Source organism: Wyeomyia smithii, chromosome 1 (assembly GCF_029784165.1).
Source record: "Wyeomyia smithii strain HCP4-BCI-WySm-NY-G18 chromosome 1, ASM2978416v1, whole genome shotgun sequence".
NCBI lineage: Eukaryota > Metazoa > Arthropoda > Insecta > Diptera > Culicidae > Wyeomyia > Wyeomyia smithii.
The window spans coordinates 174,846,734-174,866,273 of NC_073694.1; the positions used below are offsets into that span (position 1 = coordinate 174,846,734).

Genomic DNA, 19,540 nt, shown 5'->3' on the forward strand with positions numbered 1-19,540 from the left:
CTTTTTTTGACACCAAACAATGAAAAATTCAAATACCGTGTCCAGAGTTGATCTTTCATTTAATCCATAATGCACAAAAATGGGTACATAATCAGTATTACACAATGACAACAGTGTGTGATCTCTAACGCTGATGCATCGTTTGCAGTGTCACTAGCTGATGTTCGGCCAGGCTATCCAGATTCAAGTTTTCTGCATTGTGACTCGGTGCGTGCCGCCGGTAGTCCTGCAGTCTGGAAAACACTCGCGGACAGAACTCGCACTTGATAGACGAGTCTTCGGTTATGATTCCACCGCTGGCACCGCTACCGACCCCGCCAGCAGACTGCATCAATGCAATTTGATCCGGTTGCCGCTGGTGCTTCGCCTGGTGCCGCTTCCACTGAATATGCTGCGAAAAACTGTCGTTGCACAGTTCGCAAACGTACGGACGTTCGCCAGTATGCGTACGAATGTGGTATCTCAGATGGTGACTGTACTTGAATGATTTCGGACAGTAGGGACACTTACGGTCACGGATTTCTTCATGCACTGCCTTCATATGTCGGGCTAATGATCGTTTTTCACGAAATTGTGCCAAGCATTCAAGACACTGATAGGGTCGCTCTTCGGCATGATCTCCCAGGTGAACCATCCAGGATTCCCTATCGGGAAACGTTTGACCGCAAACCATACAACGGTGTTCCTTGTTAGCGTTGGCCGCTACCGACGGTTCCATTTTTGGAAACACTTGCTGGTCTAATCCGCCCTGAAAAGTTCCCATCAATTCCCCTATTCCGTTTAAACTTGTTATGGCATCCGCTATAATACTGCTTTCAGAGAGGCAATCTCCTGCGGCAAATTCCTCTCGTTCCTCTTGGGAAGCAGCGGACTCCGCTGCAGGAAAACGGGATACACCAGCAATGCCTTCGTCTTCCCTTAGTTCTACTTTGACTTGAATTTGCTCCAGCAAATTTCTCTTGGACCGTATAATTTCATCGCAGTGTTTGCTTCGTCTCTGAAATTGGTAGACTTCGTCCATGAATGCCACGCAAGCGGTACAGATGCCTGCAGGGAAGTCATCACGAACTGTAATCTTAACACCAGCACAGTAACGAATTTTCTCCGTCACCTCGCGTACATAATTTCCATCCGGAGGGAACAGCGAAACAATGTTCTGTTCTGAAAAGCACAGTCGACAGTAGCCCTCCGGATTGTCACTTGGTCTAGACAGATATTTTTAAACTTAGTTGGAAAATGTCGTTGCAATGCTACTTGTTACTTACACGTCATCCTGTAATTCCGATGCGGAATTGGATTCCTGCAACGGTCCGTCCGTTTCCATAATGGGTAATCCACAATTTGTAGGACAAAACGAAATAGAGAACAGCAAATTAAAATTACAGACGCACAAGAAAATTGATCAGACAGAACGTTGTTTACTTATGTACTTTTTTTTATTTAGTGAATTCACCTCATTTGTCATCGGACAGGTGGTGAAAACATTCTCAACACACTCATATTTTCTTACTCATTTTTGCTTTTATTTAAAAATGAGTTGAACGGCCGGGATTCATTGGTTGGGTTCGATTGGCTTCCAGCCATCTTTGGCTTGGCTGCCTTTGAGTACGATTCGGAATTTCATGTTCCCAAAGTTACTTCCGTCATACAGCCAGAGGTTTTCGTTTTGCAGCTCTGGGCCTATAACCCAATAAACTAGGTAGAGCTGGCAGTACTTTATTAACTAAGGTTTAGAAAGAGAATGAATAAAGGTTTTTAGGCTTATAACTCATGGCTTGCCTCGAATATTTACTTATTTACTTATGGCGACAAAACGTTGAGATCCTATACCGAATCCAGAATACGCCTCCAAAAACTAGGTCTTGGACTCCTCTTTTCCAGTCTCCCCTTACCTTGGATACCAGATATCCAGATTTGACTGCAAATGCAGATTTTTTAGAATTCGTGTGCAGATTTTCATTGATTCGTAGAAATTTGCAGATTTTTCATAGTTTCTGATAGATTTTTTCGGATTTCAAGCAGATTTTTCCGTTTTTTTAGCAGTTGCAGAGATTTTTCAAAAACATCTGGCATCTTTGCCCCTAACACTCGCTGCTCTGGCATCCTCGTCAACAGCACACATCCAGAAGTCGTCGACCTCTATTTGGTTTTCAGCTAAATATTATCTTTGCCGGTCGCTCATCCGCCATCCGCGCTACGTGGCCAGCCCACCGTAACGTGCCGTGTTTCATCAGCTTGACAATATCAGCATTTTTGTATACTTCGTACAGCTCGTGATTCATGCGCCTGCGCCACACCCCAATTTCTAGTTTGGATCCTAGTATTGATCGCAGGATTCTACGCCTGAAGGCCCCAAGCGCTCGTCGATCGGCCTCATTCCACGTTCACGATTCATGTCCGTGGAGTGCTACCGGAAGAACCAGAGTTCTATAGAGCGCAAATATCGTACGGATCTGTAGGCTATGGGACCTGAGCTGGCAACGCAATCCGTAATATGCCCTATTCGCTGCCGCAATACGCCTCTTCACCTCGCGGCTTACCACGGTGTCACATATTACGAGAGCACCAAGATTCGTCGACCACTTCGAAAGTATCCGCATCAACACCCGCAGAACTACAACGCTCTCTGCCAGTCACTATGTACTTTGTTTTGACAGTGTTTGTTTTGACACACCTACCCTTCGTAGTGCACCTCCCAAAGCTATGTTGAACAGCAAGTTCGAGAGCTCGTCATCTTGTTTCACACCATCTAACGTCACAAACGCTTCCGATAATTCGCCCGCTGTCCTGACGCTTGATGTGAAACCGTCAAGCGTGACACGTAATAGTATAATTATTACTGTTTTAGCTGAAATTCGAAAAAAAATGATTTGCGACATTTGATTTTTTTACCTTATGCACAATGCGCATAATGTCGCATCTAGTGCTTTGTTTAGCGCATACTATACTCGAGTATATTCATTCCAGCATGCTGCCTTACTAGGGCTGCGATACCCAGGCTCGTAACGGGGCTGGCTCTTCACTCGCCGAATAAAGTTTCAACAAATCTTGGAGAGCTTTTAATTTTATGAACTAGTTTCTTACAGTGGTTGTTATGGAATGAAAAATTTTCACCACTCATCCGCGCATAGCTTACTTGTCGCCAACACAGTTGCTATCCAGTATCGTCGTTTGCTGTTCAATCTGATCAACACTATGACCCCTTAAATTACATATTTTAGTCCTGCGTCACCATTTCATACAACTCCTAGAGCTGGAAACCTTGTAGCACAGACTAACAGACACATAACACTTCGAACAACACTTACGTTAGTAACACTAGCACCATCTGCTGCCGTGTTCGCGCTGCGTCATGTATTTCGACATCAGCGTTAGCGTTACGGCATGTGTCAAATGGGGAACCACAAAATATGTATGAGATTGCATGACAGCGCCCCAAGCGGGGTTGTCACGCAAAGATTGTTATTGGATTGGGAATTTGAAATGATCGTTTTTTTTGTGACGATGGAGCTAGGTTCCAGTGTTACGTCTGTTAGTCTGTGCTTGTAGTATTTTATTCTAAATAATAAATAGTTATCATATATCATATATATCATATATCATATATCTCCCAGCTGGTCTCGAGGTACGATGCTGGCCAAACAAGCCAGTTGTCGTATGTTCGAGTCCCGGCTCGGGAGAGACTGTTAGTGTCAGTAGGATCGTAGCGGCTAGCCCCGCAATTGTCCTGTACATTTAACAGTCGGCTGCGAAGTCTGTGTATAGTAAAACAGAAGGTCGAAATCCGATACGGAATGTAGCACCAAGGCTTTGCTTTTTTTTTAATAAATAATTACTCCTATCAAATCGATTTTATGATCGCGCACGTCCAAGCTAAGTTCCCAACATGTGTAAAGTTTTATCACAGACAAACAGACGTACCACTCTATGACGATTTCATTGACCAGAGAAATAACGATTATTCAGAAATTTGGCTTGATAGTTGCCGCTAGTGTCGCTTTGAGCAAGCGTGCACATTCATTATCAAAGACAAAAACTGTCAGTAATGCCGCTGATGTTGATTTGAGCAAGCGTGCACAATCATTAGCAAAGACAAAATCCATTTTACGAAAATAGGTTAGTAGCAGAAACATCATATCAAGAAGACTATGCGAATGCAAGCCGAACGCACAGGTTGGACCACCCCATACGCCCATTCTGTCTTCGCAGCGATGCAAACTTCCACCTTTAATAGATGGAGTGCGCTGTTTGATTTGACGCTTGTCATTTGTATGGAATCGATCCAGAGATGCCAGTCTTCTTGATATGTTTTTGTTAGTAGGCAATAAGCCAACATGCTGGGACATAAGTGTAACGATTCGAATAAGGACGAAGATTTTTCCGGATTTTTGTTCGAAAAGGCTCGTCTGTTTGTCTGTGGTTTTATAGTACGTACTAGCAATACAATACGTAACCAGATAGCACTATCAACGACGCCAGCCTTGTGCCCTAGTCTAGTCTAGTCTACACTAACACAGCCAGTACTTGAAAGCACAGACAAATACAGCACAATACAAATTAATGTTTTACGGAGCCAATTAAATTTTTAATAATGAATGTGCACGCTGCTTATAGCGACAATACAACAACAATATCGCACGCTAGCCTGGGGGGCTAATGCGGTCTCGATCAACTAGGTTAGTTGAGAGAATTCGTTATCGATATTGTTTTCGGCACATTTTGCATGTTGTAGGATAAGTACAACGATACACCGTGCCCCAGTGCTGAGTCGAGAAAATTGCCAGCTCGAAAAGATCCTCGACCTGATCGGGAATCGAACCCGATATCACAACCGTGTGGGAGAGCTAGCCGACCGACATCGCTAACCACAGAACCACGGGGACCACTGCTTATAGCGACACAAGCGGCATTATTGCCCACTAAGCCAAATTTCAGAATAATCGTTATTTTTCAGGTCGATGAGATCGTCATCGAATTGCACGTCTCTTTTTCTGTGAACTCCCCATCCAGGATTCCGTTCTTGTCGACGTTCGCCCTTAAGGACCCAAGCTGCCACTGAAATCGAAACCAAAAATGCTTTGAGCTCGAGCGGCAGCGACGAAATGATGGTGGCCATCGCTGGTAACACTGAACATCCTTTCACTTTTCCCAAGGGAATGGTATGATAGCCTTCAAGCGTTACGAACATCTATTCCTGTACCATTTGTTCCAAAACTACTTTTTCTGCTGTCACAGTTTGCTTCACTTTGCTTTGGGACACAATTAATGTACTAAATATCACTTAGAATATCACATACCATGTGAAAACCTTAAGAAATTGCTCAAAACTGTCTGATATGCTATTAATAATTGCAGTCAACATTTAGCCGGTTTGCCCGAATCAACAAAAGATAAGGGTAAACTGCCCATTTTTCGGGTGCCAGTGCCAGTGATGTTGGTAACGCGTCAAATGTATGGTAGCTGACAGCGATGCCATTCCCGTGACTCTTCCCCACACGTGTCTAATAGGTTGTTTGCTCAATTGGAATGACACTGACAGATAATTTTTATTCCAATTTTGACAGTGTCACCACTCTATATGTTTACAGGCACTCTAACTGTCACTTTTTCTGGGACGGCTTTTGTTCCAAAACAACTCGGCTCCAATCTAGAAATACTACCCAACGCTAGAGGGGCTGATGCTACCACGAACGCCTGTTTCTACTATTTCCTGAAGGTTTTAAGGATATTGGGGCTTATTACGGGAGTCACTTCACGGTGAGAACGAAGTGAAAAAATCCCACGGTGAAAAAAGACGCGTGCAAATCAAATGGGAATCACTTTCACCGTGCCTATTACGGTTGTCACTTCACCGTGAAGTGACTCCCGTGATGAGCCCCATTATGCCAGATTGATTTTGGATGGCAAAAGTTAACCCCGTAAGGCAACGTACTTCGATTCCCCTAACATAAGAAAAACTCAAACAAATGCGAAAGTAATATTATCTGTTTGTTTTAAAACAAACCAACGAATTTGTCACAGAAATCATTGCCATACAAACTGTGTGACGACTAATTCAGCGCGTTTTGTTTTAAAAGAAACAAATAATATTATTCGTTTCTTTTAAAACAAAACGCGCCGAATTCGTCGAAGACTAGGACAAGACGTGACACAGTCTAGTGTATGAAAAAGTTGTTGAATCAAACGCTGTTCATTTACTTGGTAAACAAAAACAGTGTAAACAAAAAATATCGCTAGTGCTCGTACCAGAGGGGATTCACTGCTGTCAAATTACATATATGTGTGCGTTATCGCAGATCAACTTTGGTCCATGACGTTTGTTGGTCCATGATGTTTGTAACTAGGAACAATAATGAGGAAAAAAATCACTACACAACACATTCATGAAAGTTTTCCGCGGTTTCTCGAGATTTGATAAAAAACGTTACAATTCTATAATATTTCACATCGATCAATTTCATGACCAAAAAGAACAAAAACCAAAACAAACGCCGTGTTGCCGAATATGTTGGTTACATGATATTTGACAGATAGATCCCCCTGGTTGGTACCGACTAATAATAAAATTTAACAGTGCGCTAAATAAAATCGACCAATCAGAGAGGGTTTTCATGGCGACGATTTCTGCGATAAATTCGGCGCGTTTTGTTTTAAAAGAAACAGATAATGTCGGCTATCGAAATTAAATTGCATTTTTGTTAGGCCTTCTCTCAATTTATTCCATGGATTTCATTTTTATTAACGGGTACATTTATAAATGGTTTATTCTTTTTATTATGTCTTTCATTCGCTTCACGTTTGCGTTTTTTATACAAATGACAAATGTTATTAGAATACGCATAGGAACATAGATTTAGGAGTAATACATATAAGAAACTCAATAGAAAAACTTGAGTGACTGGAGAGCATAACAAAGTTAGATTAATTAATTCGCCTTCCTCTTGTATCGGTAATGTTACGTTACATTTGACATTGAAACAAATTTTGTTTTATATTCCAACGTCATAAAAATGTTGACTGAACTGAGTACTACAAATCATCGAACAGTTTTCAATGAACTTTTTTCACAAGTGAGCAACTGCTTGTGACTAGTGAGTTGTTTTCGTTTAACTTAAAAAAACGAATCGATTTTATAATTTTTTTGAATTATTGTATGATATATTTAGGCAGAAAATATATGTACACGTATATTTTGTAACATAACAGAATAAAAAACTAGAAGCCTTCTACGAGGTATCACTCTCTACCGCCAATTACCGCCGTAAATAGCTAACCGCTGCCGCACTAGGGCATAGTCCATACCGTGTCGCTTACGCAGATGCCTGACCAAACCCTTCTTCTGATCGAACATCCGATCGGGACAGAAAGGACACTTCCAGTCCTGCGAATGATCAACCGCAGTCGGAACAGGTTTATCCACGACCGGCGTTTTCTTGGCTTTGGCCGCAATCATTGCAGGGGCACTTTTTCGTGATCCATTCGACCTTATTGAATCCTTTTGACCTTGCTGCTGCTGCTGCTGCTGCTGATCTGATTTCACTGGGGCTGGTGCCTTTGTTTGCATTTTGGGTGATTTTCTTGGGATGGTTGGTTCCGGTTTTACGTTCGGGAGTGATTTTCTTTTCAACTGACGACTTACTTGGGCTGTCTGTGGTGGTGTAGGCTTCGATATACTTTCTACATTTGATCCCTTCACTTCGGGGTCTGATCTCCGTGTCTTCACACGATTTATAAGTTCTGTCGTTTGTTGCACTTCTTTTATGGGTTTAGATTTTTCATCAGCGCCTTTTTTTACTTCTGCCGTTTTTTGCTGAATTTCTTCGATGTTGAGTTTTTTAGTCACTACTATGGGTACCCCAAGTTCTGATCTTCGTGTTATCACACGGTTCCGAATGACTTCCTGTTTGTTCGTTTGTTTGTGGTTCTCTTCGCTGTTTGTTTTTGCCTGTGCTGTATTTTTCTGATCTTGAATGTGAGGTTTTTTAACTGGTTCAAGATCACTGACCGATTTCTCTATTACGGTTGGAGATTTTTGCTTAGAATCAGAATCGTCAGACGGTTCTGTTTTAATGGTGATGATTTTCGGCATTGGGAAGCAAATTGAATCCTGCAGCCTGAGTGGGACTTTGCGTATACGCGACGTTCTCTGCAATGATGTTGAAACATCGGTCGTCCTTGGTTCGTCATTTTCTAGCATCGATGAGGGACTTTCCGGAACATCATTTTCTTTTTGAATAGATACTGCTGTATTTACGGTCGCTGGATTGAGCTTAGGTAACACTACAGTAGCCTCTTTAGATGGTATGACTTCTTCGAGTACTTGTGATTTTTCTGGAACCTTGGGAATGGATACTGGTTTCGAAACTTTCGTTTTCTCCACGGAAACTGGAGGTTGCGGCACATTATTGGGTGTGTCTTTCTCTGCTAATTTAAGAATTTCACTCGATGACTTGAACGCTTTCTTCGTTCTTGAAAATAATGTTGTTAAAGTTCCAGGAAATTTAACAGCCCTAGACAATGGAGAACCTGTTGGTGGAAGGCTGGGGGATTTATTAGTAGCTCCAAGTTGCTTTAATCCCCTGAACATGTTAAGTCCCTTAGAACCTGCAGGTCTCAAAAATACTCCTTGCGGGCGAGCCTTTGTGATGGCTTTCACAGCAGAAGCCGGAACAAGCTTGACGGCTTGCAAAACGTTCGGAGCGTCCAATTTTTTGTTTGCATTCTCCGTTAGCTCTTCTATTGGCTTTGGCTGTAAAAAGCCTATTTTGTTCGATTCATTCTCATTCGTAGATAACGATTTGTTTTCATTCATTTCACTTTGCTTGTCGTGATTATCGCTCTGTGGTATCTGTAATTCTACATCGGCATGCGGATCTGCTTCTTCCGGCATAACACGAATTAACGTAACCGGCACAACGCGATCTTTCATTTGAACACCGCTCGGAGTTAAATTCGATCCATTGTTAGTAAATTGCGTTGTATTGACATTTTGAAATGGGTCCGTTTCTGCATTGTTGGAACTTTTCGCAGTTACTGGTAACCGAGTAGCTTGTGGAAGAGGAGTTCGAGCTAAGCTAGTCTCGAGTGCCCGACGACGTTTCTCGTAAGTCTGTACATCTTCAACATGCGTAACTTCCAGTAATTCATCTTCCGGGTAAGAATTCTGTCGAATGACGGGTCTCGAAACGCCGGTTGCCGGAGAATGTTGTGTCGGTCGGGTAGGAGTAAATTTTAGTCTAGGTTTTGGTGCACAAACCGCGGGCCGAAAACGTGGTTGATTGTCGTTCAAGCTTGCATTGAGTCTCGAACCGACCGTCACATTTTTCAATGTCGTATCTGATCTACCGAGTGGTCTTACATTCGGCATTAACCCTGCTGGTTTGAATGAAACTGACGGTGAAGGCCGAAATGGCGACTGATGCACCGAAGGCATTAATTTTGGTTGCGCCAATGATGCTCTGAGAGATTGATCGTTGCGTTGAACCATTTTGCGAAATTTGATAAAGTTCTGTATGTTACCATAGCAACTGGTACAAATGGATGACGGGAAATCATATTGAACAGAGATCTAAAATAGGCAGATTCGATATTAGAAAATATAAAATGCGGTTAAGCAAAATTCGTTATGGTACCAAGATTTTCATAAAAGAACACTGCATGTTACTCATGTAGAAATTAATATAAGTCTAATAAATTTTAATGAAACTATATAACACAAGTTTAAAAAAACTCACCATCACTTCAGTACATCCGTAGATCTTATCAATAAGATCCGGCTCTATCAACGTTTGATCGCCCGTGAATATCGGCTCTAAATCCTGCCTCTGAAAACACAGCCGACAGTACTGAAGACTAGGCTTAACTTTGCGCGGTCCGCTCAGGATCATTGGTTGTGAATCGGTTTGCACTGCTTTGCAATACCGTGGTACATGTCTCTCGTAAACATTCAACCCTCTAGCCATAGAACGATTGATCGTCATCGGTGACGTTTCGGCGGGCTGATTCTGTCGCACACTATCGGGTAAATTAATCTGCCAGCGACCAGTCAGTGGAGGCAATCCAGATAACGCAAGCGGAGGCATATTAAGATGCGGAACAACACCTTTGTTTACCATTAACTGACGCTTATAACCAGGTGGGGCTGATATGAACTGTTGAAAATCTTTAAAATCATCCGGTACCTACCAAACAGAAAATGACAATGTTCACATATAGCTCAGCGCCATCTTGAAAATATGGGGTAACAGTACCGTAAAATGTCGCGAGCAACAATAGCTTCTCTTCTTATCCCTCACTGCCTGCATCAGTGCGAGCCACACGAAACGACGCTCTGGATAATTATGGCTTGGTACAGCCACAAACAGCAACTCAGGATTGCGTAGACTGTCCGATCCACATCCTTTTACATCGCATACTTTTGCTCGGATGCGCCCTATTGACACGGGAGCGCCAACCGAAACAGTACCAGTAACAGCAGCAGTAACTGCAGCTGCATCTGGAGAGGGGTTCATTTCCAAAATTTACTAATTTTTCGACAGACGTACTTCTGACACATCCGAACGGAAAAAATGCACCACCCGAACTGGCAGAAGTGGAAAAATTTTCCTACATGACAGCTTGGGTACGAGTGGTGAGTTTGGAATGACAACTGTACTCAGTGGTAGAATGTGATTTACCGCAGATACATACACGTCGTGTTACCGGACAGTGCGAGAGTATTTGTGTCTGTAAGCTGGTTCACCAATATTGTTTTTGTTCTGCCTTCTGGGCCAGAAGTTCTGGCCTTATTTCCGCCATACATACTGGTGATTACTGGTGGTGTACGAAAACGTAATGCTAAATCGATTTACATGCAACACGATTGCTGTCATAGAGTAGCTTTTCTTTATGAGTTCCTACTGGAGAGCGAAATGATAGGAAATCGTGTTTCTTTTCATACACTTTACAGGAAAGCTGTTTGAATAAGAGTTACGAAGTTTATGTTAGTAGATCACAAATGTGTCAGAACTAGTTTGTTAGCAGATAAATTGTTTGGCATAGAGAAAACCGAGATGTCTTATTTATCTCAGTTAAAGCGATTCGCGTCAATAGGGTGACCATATGTTTACATTTTGGTTATACTGTCAACTTACTCAACTGTTGAGACGATTATTATGATATTTACAAATTCAGTTGAACGTCTCCAAACTCCTTTTTGATATACTTCAAGCAAACATACAAAGTAACTTTATTTGTTTTACGGAACTCTGAGTTTTCAACAGCTGAGATTCGAGTAAGCAGCTCCGGTTACTTAGTACGGTTCAATGTTTTTGGCGAACTTTTCGTCTTCAGATACTGTTCGTTAATAATTGATATCCAAGCCGACTATTATTGAATTTTCGTCAAAAATGAACAGCTGATCTGAAATAATTACGTTAGACTTTGTTCAAAATTCATTTTATTCACAAGAATACTTATTATAACAAAGCGTAAGATCTGCATGAAATCAATTGCTTTAATCGCCAAGGAAAATAGAAAAGGTTGCCGAAGGTGAATTTTTGTTTCCCCTTTGTGATGAAATATCAACATTATGAATATTATAATTTTTAGTGAAAAATTTGATTACTTTTACCCACTTATACAATAAATCCCTTTTGACATCTCGCAAACCAAGACTGCTTACCGCAAATGCAGCTGTCTGAAAGTCAACAGAAAGTTACGACATGGTTGTCGTTATGGAAATATGGTTACCCTAAATATACGCCTCAACGCCAACATAATTTTTGATAAACTTATCCATGGTAGGTTTCATGAACCTTTAAATATCAATATTCAGATTGTCTCTTATGAATGAGGTATATTTTTATATATTTTCGATACTGTCTGCTTTGATGAATGTTTTTGACAACATCTCATTCTTACGTTTTAGTTTAAAAAAAAAATCGCTCTTCAAAAAAAAGTGCAGGAAAGTTCTATCTGTCAAATATCGTGGGCAACATATTTGGCAACAAGATGTATGTTGGTTTTTTTTTTTTTTGGTCGTTTTGATGGAACTAAAATTTAATATGATTGGAACGTTCTTTTTTGGCAAAACTAGAGGAATCGCGAAAAACTTTTACTAATGAATGTAATATTTGGGGCAGTAACCTGTATTTGGCGAAAAGTGATGAAGTTTCATCGACACACAGGTTATCTATCAAACGTCATGGACCAACAAGCTTCATGAACCAGAGTTTGTCTACGATAACGCACACATATATGAAATTTGACAGCAGTAAATCCCCACTGGAAAATTGTCTTTAAAGAGTGCAGTGGTGTGGTGAAAAAACTTGTTACTGCAATTGAAACGTAAATATTTATATAATCTGCTAAAAAAGAGAGATGACATGCGTTCCTTATAGATCTTATAGATAACGTCACCAACAGGATTTTGACAGTTAAGTAAGGCAACTTATCGAACTTAGTGTTATTTTTGAAGAAACAGGAAGGAAGTAATGTTTTCTAATACTTTATAGAAATCTTAATAGAAATCTGTTCATTGTTACTGATTTTTCATGCGCTTTCTAATGGAATCACAATTTTAGTAAGAATTAAATAAAATCGAATTTTCGTTTCAAATTCTAACATTTTGTCAAAGAAGTGAGGTTAGGCCGCTTCGCACAATTCTCGTTGACGGTGTTGCTGCTATTTGTTTGGTTTTGGGCATGCGAAACGTCAACGCGAATGATTTTCATACGAGTTGGTAACTAAATCAAAGTTTACTAACATCCATTCAACCATAAAGCCTTTACGGCAGCACTTCTGCAAAGCGCATAGACAAAATTTTCCAGCTGAGATTGTTGCATCGATAGTAATCTAATTAAAAGAAAAGGAAAGGCTAATATTTGATATCAAACAACTATTCCGTCCTCAAATCTGCAGATAAAACAACGTTCAAGGCAAACTATTCGCGTTGACGGTGTTGCTGATATTTGTTTGGTTTTTGCATGCGAAAAAGAAGGAAAGAAATATTTTTGCTTTTGTCATCACGCACATTTTGACAATGACATATAAGTGTTCACGTTGGTGCGAACAGCCTTCAAAATCTCTTTCAACGCGAATAACCCGAATTATATACTTCATGTGTAATTTTTATATGACGTAAAGTGGTGAATATAGAACACATAAAAACGCTACACGTATAAATATAATTGATAACATTTCTGGCTTATTCTCACATGCAAAATCAAAACGTTTTGCTTGTGAATAAGGCAACCCACGAGACAGTTGCGATGGTTGCGATTAGTTGATTTCAGTCTGTTTTCAACTTATGACAGCTTTATGTATGATTGATCGATCGCAACTTGGATGCAATCCGGACCCAGAAGCGTGAAAAACAAATGTGTACTTCGCTTGGAATTGTAAACAAATTCGATCTAGCGAAATCGAAGGTTGTGGATCGCATCTTTTTTACTTGGGCTTACTTTTTTCACACACTCACACACTGGTGAAAAAAGAAGCAGCTGACGAAAACTTGACATTCCAGCACGTTTATATTCTGTCAGTTCCGGCCAATTTTCACTTCGCTCGAAGTGTAAGCTCGTTAATTTCGCTACGCATGAACTGTAAACTGCAACCGAGTTTTCACGACCGATTTCACTAGCCGCAGACGACGCTTTAGCAAGACTACGTAATGCTTTCTCGGTAAAGTAGAGTACCGAACTACTTGAAAATATTTTAGTTTACCGTTGTTCGGTGAAAAAATTACTGAGAAATCGGAAACTCAACGTGTTTACCGCAATATCGTAAATTTGTTTACCGAAAAAATCCGTAAAATCGAAAACTCGAATCTCGGAAACCTGACATTATTCAACCGAGATTTCGTCGAACAAAAACGCTCTTACCGAGATTCCTGAAAACTGAGCTGTCAGAATAACGCGTGTTTCAGGACACACACTAACAGTTTTTTCGTGTCCGGGTGTGGAAAAAAGGAGCAGTTTTTGCGGCTTTTTTTTTGTTCATCTATAATTTATTTGACACGGCACAAATACAATTTAATGTTTAACGGCGCCAATTATATCTGGTAGCTTACTTTCTAAAGTATCTTAATAACTAAAAGCAAATTTTTTATCCTCGCTGCCGACTACGAGCTGAAACTAAATCTAACTTAAAGCTATAATATTTTGCATTAAAAGCACTGGTTTACTGTATGATGGTTTTCATTGCCATAGGTAAGCACATGTTCCGCTGCTGGGCCAAGATATTACAGACTGGCATATTGGGTTGTCTCCCTCGGGCCTTGAGAGTATCGTGCGGGTCTGATTGCTGTTTCCGGATCCGGGGTCTTAACGTGTTCTTGTCGTTAGGCTGGATGCAGGCGGAAGGGGGTAGGACTAAACTGGGGCGTGGATGGATTTCAGGAAAACGTATATAAGGGACATGTAGGATAGGTCACGGCTCGCCAAGACATCACGAACAGGAACAGCCGACTGCCTACCTTCGGCCTGCAGGGAAGCTATTAATTTAGACCTGGCGTCACGGTGTACAGGGCATGACCAAACAACGTGCTCTATGTCGTGATAACCTTCACCACAGGCACAGATACCACTCTCCCCGAGCCCAACACGACGGAGATGCGCGTCAAATCTATAGTGATTGGACATAAGCCGGGACATCACGCAAATGAAATCCCGACCTACATCCAACCCCTTGAACCACGGGTTCGTCGACACCTTGGGGAGTTTTTGCGGCTGATTATTATTATATGAAGAAACCTGCAATGATATGATTAACTAAAATATTGTGGCGCCAGCACTAAATTAAAGTTCGGAAGTCAGACTTCCGAACTTTCTTCCGACTTTACAAACACATAGAACAGCTGCGTGTTCACACAACATGAACTGCGGAATGATTTCAATGTATTTGTTTCTATGAACCGGACTGACAGCGCAGTGGCGGCTGAGATGCTTGCAGTGTTGCGAGAACACCAAAAATAAACATCGGAAGTGAGCCTGACTGCCAGTTTATCAGCGACATATTGATAATTTTTATTTAAATGCACAATATTGAGTGAGTATACACTATGTTTTCTCAGAGCTTGTTTTTGCTGCAAAGAAAATTCGAAGAAAACGATTAATTCTTTCTTCACTCAATTTCGCAGGTTATCAACTTTCTTCGCAGGATGGAAGTTGCAGAGTGATAGATGTTTCTTTATTTCTTGGAAGCAATAAAACTTTCCAGTTTTTAACAATGCAATCGTTCAATCATATTCTGGGTTATCTAAAAAAAATCACAAAATACGTACCTCAGCGAATTTCACCGAAGTTCTCGTTATAATTTGACAGTTTAAATTTCAGAGTAGCTCGGCGAAACATTATTGAAAATCTCGTTAAAGTTTGCCAGGTTTTTGATTTTTGCTTTTACAGAATCTCGGTGTTTTGATGTAGTACCGAGATTTTTACCGAGATCTTAGCTGTTGAAATCTCGGTAATTTATTTTACCGTACTCGGTGATAATATCTAAGTGTGTATGTTTCATAGTTGTAGTAGTAAAATACTAGGTAATTTAAACATGTTGCAAACTCATGCTTAAGACTTTTGATATCGACTGGCCTGATTCTACTATGATTCGAATTCATGACCATTCGCTCGTCAAAGGGGACTTAGTAACCTTTCGACCGCGCAGCTTCCCAAACTGACTCATATCGGCCATATATGATCGAACTCGATAAAATGAGAAATTAACTTTGATTTCAAATCTTTTTTTTTTTTTTAACTCTAATATTTATTTAGGCCCAACCGCAAAGCATAACGGGGCCGAATATCTTTTGGAGTAGGGAAAAGCCAGCTTGAGTAGAGCCTGTATCCCGACTGCTCCTCCTCAAACAGGCATAAAAACCCTCTCATCTTTTCTCTTTTATAAATACAATTTAAAAATACATATCATTTAAACCTACGGCTAACAATAACAATAATAAATAAAGTTCTTCTCTGTATGAGTAAATATCAATTCTTAATACTATTCGTTAAGGTGTGATGGTTCCTTATATCTTTGGAAATCAAAACTTATATCTATGTTTGGTGGATCATGTCTCTCAGAAAGAAGCGATGATTCATGTGTCTCTAAAAAGATCAATAAAAGAAAAAAAAAGGAACAGAATTAGTGTGAAACTTTTTGATGGAGGTTGTGTTGGAAAAATAAGAATAAGAAGCAAGGAGATAATCAAATTCGATACTTGATATCTCTTAAAAAGTCATAAATAGGTATTACAAGCGCTGGGTTGCGGCTAGCAAGCGCATCCCGTACTTGCATTGTAAATGTCACTTTCTGTTTTCGGAGAGAATCAATAAGCTCGGTCCTTGTTCTGTGGTACTTAGGGCATACGAAGACTATATGATCTATATCTTCGTACCCATTCGCACAGATTACTATCGACTAAGTTTATTCGATAAAGGTGTGCGTTTGCAACATAGTGATTGGACATTAGGCGCGAAATAACTCAAATGAAAGTTAAATCTAACCCTTTGAACCAAGCTTTTGTAGACACTTTGGGCGAAATCGAGTGCATCCATCGCCCAAGATCGTCTTTATCCCATTTTTCCTGCCAGTTTGCCAGGGCCAGTTGTCGAGGCAGGTGAAAATACTCGGTATAGATGATCGGTCTATCAAATATATCTCCTTCTATGGCACCCCTTTTCGCTAATAAATCAGCTTCTTCATTGCCTGGGGATTTCAAATCTTTAATATGATTTACACTACAAATTATTGGCTTACAACTTACAAACAAACAAAATTATAAGCCGATATAAAGCTATATATTAGAAATGCGAATTACTTACTCAAGTGAAGTGAATGTGAATGTCAGAGTGCTGGTAATGGCCGTTCACCAATAAACAGTGAGATGTGGAGTGGAGAAGAAAACGATCGGTCAGATGAATCTTTCACAGAATCGGCATTATTTATTCAATTTTAAGTTTGTAAATGGCATCTCGAACTCTAATTGATCTTATCTTGACAGGAATGGAATCGAATCATCAAATTGGGTTGTTTAGCTAAATCAGTTTTTTATATCATCTGAAAGATCTGCATTTTCTGAGTAATACGTGATTTAAAAAAATGTTCTATCGTTGTCCTTCGCTGTTTAAATCAAAATTTAAAACTGCTCGAAATCGCTACAAAGACAGTTCGCCCATATACACACTGTCATTGTAGCGATTTGGATCGAATTTTATTCCTTTATTTAATATAAATTAGATATAAATTTAAAACTAAGGCTAAAGTTATTTTTTTTTTAACTTTTATAAAATTTTGGTGTTATACATATATAAATATTGATGCGCATATATTAGTATGTGATACGTGGTGAAATCCCTGAACTGACATTTGACAACGCAAATGTTTCTCTTCCTTTTTAGTTTACTTTTTCTTATGGTGAGTTTATAAAAATCAAAACAAAACACGACAGAATCAACACCGAATTGTAAAATCTAAAACAAACTTTCAAGAACTGTAATAATCTAGCAATTTTCTGTTGCAAAACTATGTCTGAGTTAGAAGAACTAGAGTAAGTACCTTGTAATATATATATCACACTATAAAACTAAATTATACTTTATCTCCAGTTGCTGTCGATTGTGTTTTTCGCAGCAAGACTTAACGGATGATCTGTTTCCGGCAAATGGCCAACCCAATAAGGTGTTGATAGAGATGATACAGGCGTGTACTTCGATTCGAATCACTTTCGAAAAAGATTTTAACAGTCCAATCTGTAGCGATTGCGTGCGTATGGTAAAACAGTTCCACTCATACCGTCGGAAATGTTTGCTCAATGACAGTGAACTGAAGCAATCCCGTGGAGAGTCCGACAACTTGGAGGATTCCGACCCACTGTCATGTGGGCAATTTCAGCCTGAAACGGAGTATGAGTCTCGGGGTCGGTTCCACGAGCGATTGAAACGCCAAATTAAGTGCTTCCTGGAAAGACAAACTAAGAAAATTGAACGAATGGCGCTAGCGAAACTGAATTATGAACTATTTAACCGTGAAGCGGATGCCGATTATGAACTGGAGTTTGATATTTCTGAAACACTCACAAAGCAGGAAGCTATGAGTGAACAAGACCTGGATGTTGACTTTCAACCGTCGTGTAGTGAAAAAAGCAATGTCGACTGGAAGAAAAAGTATTTAACGCTTCAGAAAAACAATGAACTTTTACAGAAAGCATTTCAAGAACAAAAGGAAAGGATAAAAGCAACCGAACAACTGTTCAAATCTTCAATCAGCTCAATAAACGACTTGAGATTTAAAGAACACGTCAGCCCGCAGCAGCCAGTTCAGGGAGGATTTACTGGCCATGCAGCTATTCCAGAAATTTCAGTCGAGTTTCTGCAAAATATCAATCACGAATCCGGGTCGGGCGAGAAGGGGGACCGTAACTTTGTGAGCAAACTGGCCGTAGCGGTATTCGGGGAGGATACACTTGCAAATTCAAGTGTCACAGGACGACCTTCCAATGCTCACAACCATTTACCCCCGAAGCCGCCACTGTGTCCGCAGAAAATCGCTGCCATTGGATGTGAGTATTATTGAATTGTATTAATGAAATGCAACAGGTTATGCTTTTTTATGTTAAAATTCACAGTAAAACTTTTCGAACGCGTCCAGCTTGAGGTAGGACCCATGAACCAGGAAGAGCTACTCACCCGATCCCACGAGAAGCTAATCCGGCTGATCATCTGTCAAAAGTCTATGAATCTGAGAAAACAGTATGTCAAACGAGGACTTCACCTTGATGATCTTGAACCAAGCCCGGAAGCTGGGCGGAAAAAAATGCGTCGCTAGTGCACCCATTATTTTTAAAATCGTCTATCGATAGTACAAGATTGGTTTATGCATTAAAAATTTTATGTCATTTCGAGGAAAACTTTAGCATTTTGACATAACACGAAAAACTTCTATTGGTTTCATGTTGGTGGATCGTCACCATTAGTAACCCATATTTGAAAAATAATATTTTTTCTTAGTCCTAATTTTATTTTCTAGTTTTAAACAACTTCGCATGACGTGAAGTAGGTAAAAATAAATAAAAAGATTCTAATAAAACTGCTCACAGCTGAACACTTTTGCTTACATATTTATTAATATTTTGGCACAGTTTTCGTAGCGAAATTTCTTTCTAACTCCAGCAGATTTGCGATCGGGAATGTTTCCTCCAGAACTTAGTTTTTTTGGGTACTAAACATGAATTTAAAATTCTTTCAACATAATTTTCCACAACGTTAACTCTTTAGAGATTATTAAAAATGGAGCCCACAATGGATGAATACAATGGATACGTTTGCTTTGCGTTGACGTTCTTTTGACAGAAAATGTATGGGCTTACTGTCAAATTGCCGCAAAGGCAGCCGCAACGTATCCATTGTGTTTAGGCCTTACCGCCCTTGAGGGATTCAGGGGGCTGAAATTCTGAGGTGTTATTTTTAATTACTATAGCAACACACACTGCTTAATAGACATACCTTCTGTAGTTTTACTGAGTCCTTCATAGATAAGAGAAAGAAAGAAACGATCTTATCAGTGTGGG

General features: G+C 40.1%; 3 protein-coding genes across 3 annotated transcripts; 1 reads left to right on the plus strand and 2 right to left on the minus strand.

Moving 5' to 3' along the window:
- Positions 1-33: 33 nt before the first annotated feature.
- LOC129721790 (zinc finger protein 3 homolog) lies at positions 34-1,432 on the minus strand. The gene is made up of 2 exons (XM_055674745.1): positions 1,266-1,432; positions 34-1,205 (listed from the first exon to the last, which is right to left on the minus strand). The coding sequence occupies exons 1-2, from the start codon at positions 1,322-1,324 to the stop codon at positions 125-127; spliced, it is 1,140 nt and encodes a 379-aa protein (XP_055530720.1). The 5' UTR covers positions 1,325-1,432; the 3' UTR covers positions 34-124.
- Positions 1,433-6,783: 5,351 nt separating this feature from the next.
- Positions 6,784-10,581, minus strand: LOC129721679 (uncharacterized). Its single transcript, XM_055674545.1, has 3 exons — positions 10,251-10,581; positions 9,735-10,181; positions 6,784-9,568 (listed from the first exon to the last, which is right to left on the minus strand). Exons 1-3 carry the CDS (start codon positions 10,509-10,511, stop codon positions 7,244-7,246), a joined length of 3,033 nt encoding a protein of 1,010 aa, XP_055530520.1. The 5' UTR covers positions 10,512-10,581; the 3' UTR covers positions 6,784-7,243.
- Positions 10,582-17,344: 6,763 nt separating this feature from the next.
- LOC129721783 (uncharacterized) lies at positions 17,345-19,063 on the plus strand. The gene is made up of 3 exons (XM_055674730.1): positions 17,345-17,521; positions 17,580-18,532; positions 18,599-19,063. The coding sequence occupies exons 1-3, from the start codon at positions 17,499-17,501 to the stop codon at positions 18,796-18,798; spliced, it is 1,176 nt and encodes a 391-aa protein (XP_055530705.1). The 5' UTR covers positions 17,345-17,498; the 3' UTR covers positions 18,799-19,063.
- Positions 19,064-19,540: the final 477 nt, after the last annotated feature.

Bases quoted from the DNA above. Each gene is read 5' to 3' on its own strand.
- LOC129721790 (XM_055674745.1), bottom strand. From the start codon at position 1,324: ATGGAAACGGACGGACCGTTGCAGGAATCCAATTCCGCATCGGAATTA. The intron at 1,206-1,265 runs GTAAGTAACAAG...ATATCTGTCTAG, and splicing joins TCGGAATTACAGGATGACGT to ACCAAGTGACAATCCGGAGG.
- LOC129721679 (XM_055674545.1), bottom strand. From the start codon at position 10,511: ATGAACCCCTCTCCAGATGCAGCTGCAGTTACTGCTGCTGTTACTGGT. The intron at 10,182-10,250 runs GTACTGTTACCC...TCTGTTTGGTAG, and splicing joins GTTGCTCGCGACATTTTACG to GTACCGGATGATTTTAAAGA. The intron at 9,569-9,734 runs GTGAGTTTTTTT...TGCCTATTTTAG, and splicing joins ACGGATGTACTGAAGTGATG to ATCTCTGTTCAATATGATTT.
- LOC129721783 (XM_055674730.1), top strand. From the start codon at position 17,499: ATGTCTGAGTTAGAAGAACTAGA. The intron at 17,522-17,579 runs GTAAGTACCTTG...CTTTATCTCCAG, and splicing joins TCTGAGTTAGAAGAACTAGA to TTGCTGTCGATTGTGTTTTT. The intron at 18,533-18,598 runs GTGAGTATTATT...TAAAATTCACAG, and splicing joins GAAAATCGCTGCCATTGGAT to TAAAACTTTTCGAACGCGTC.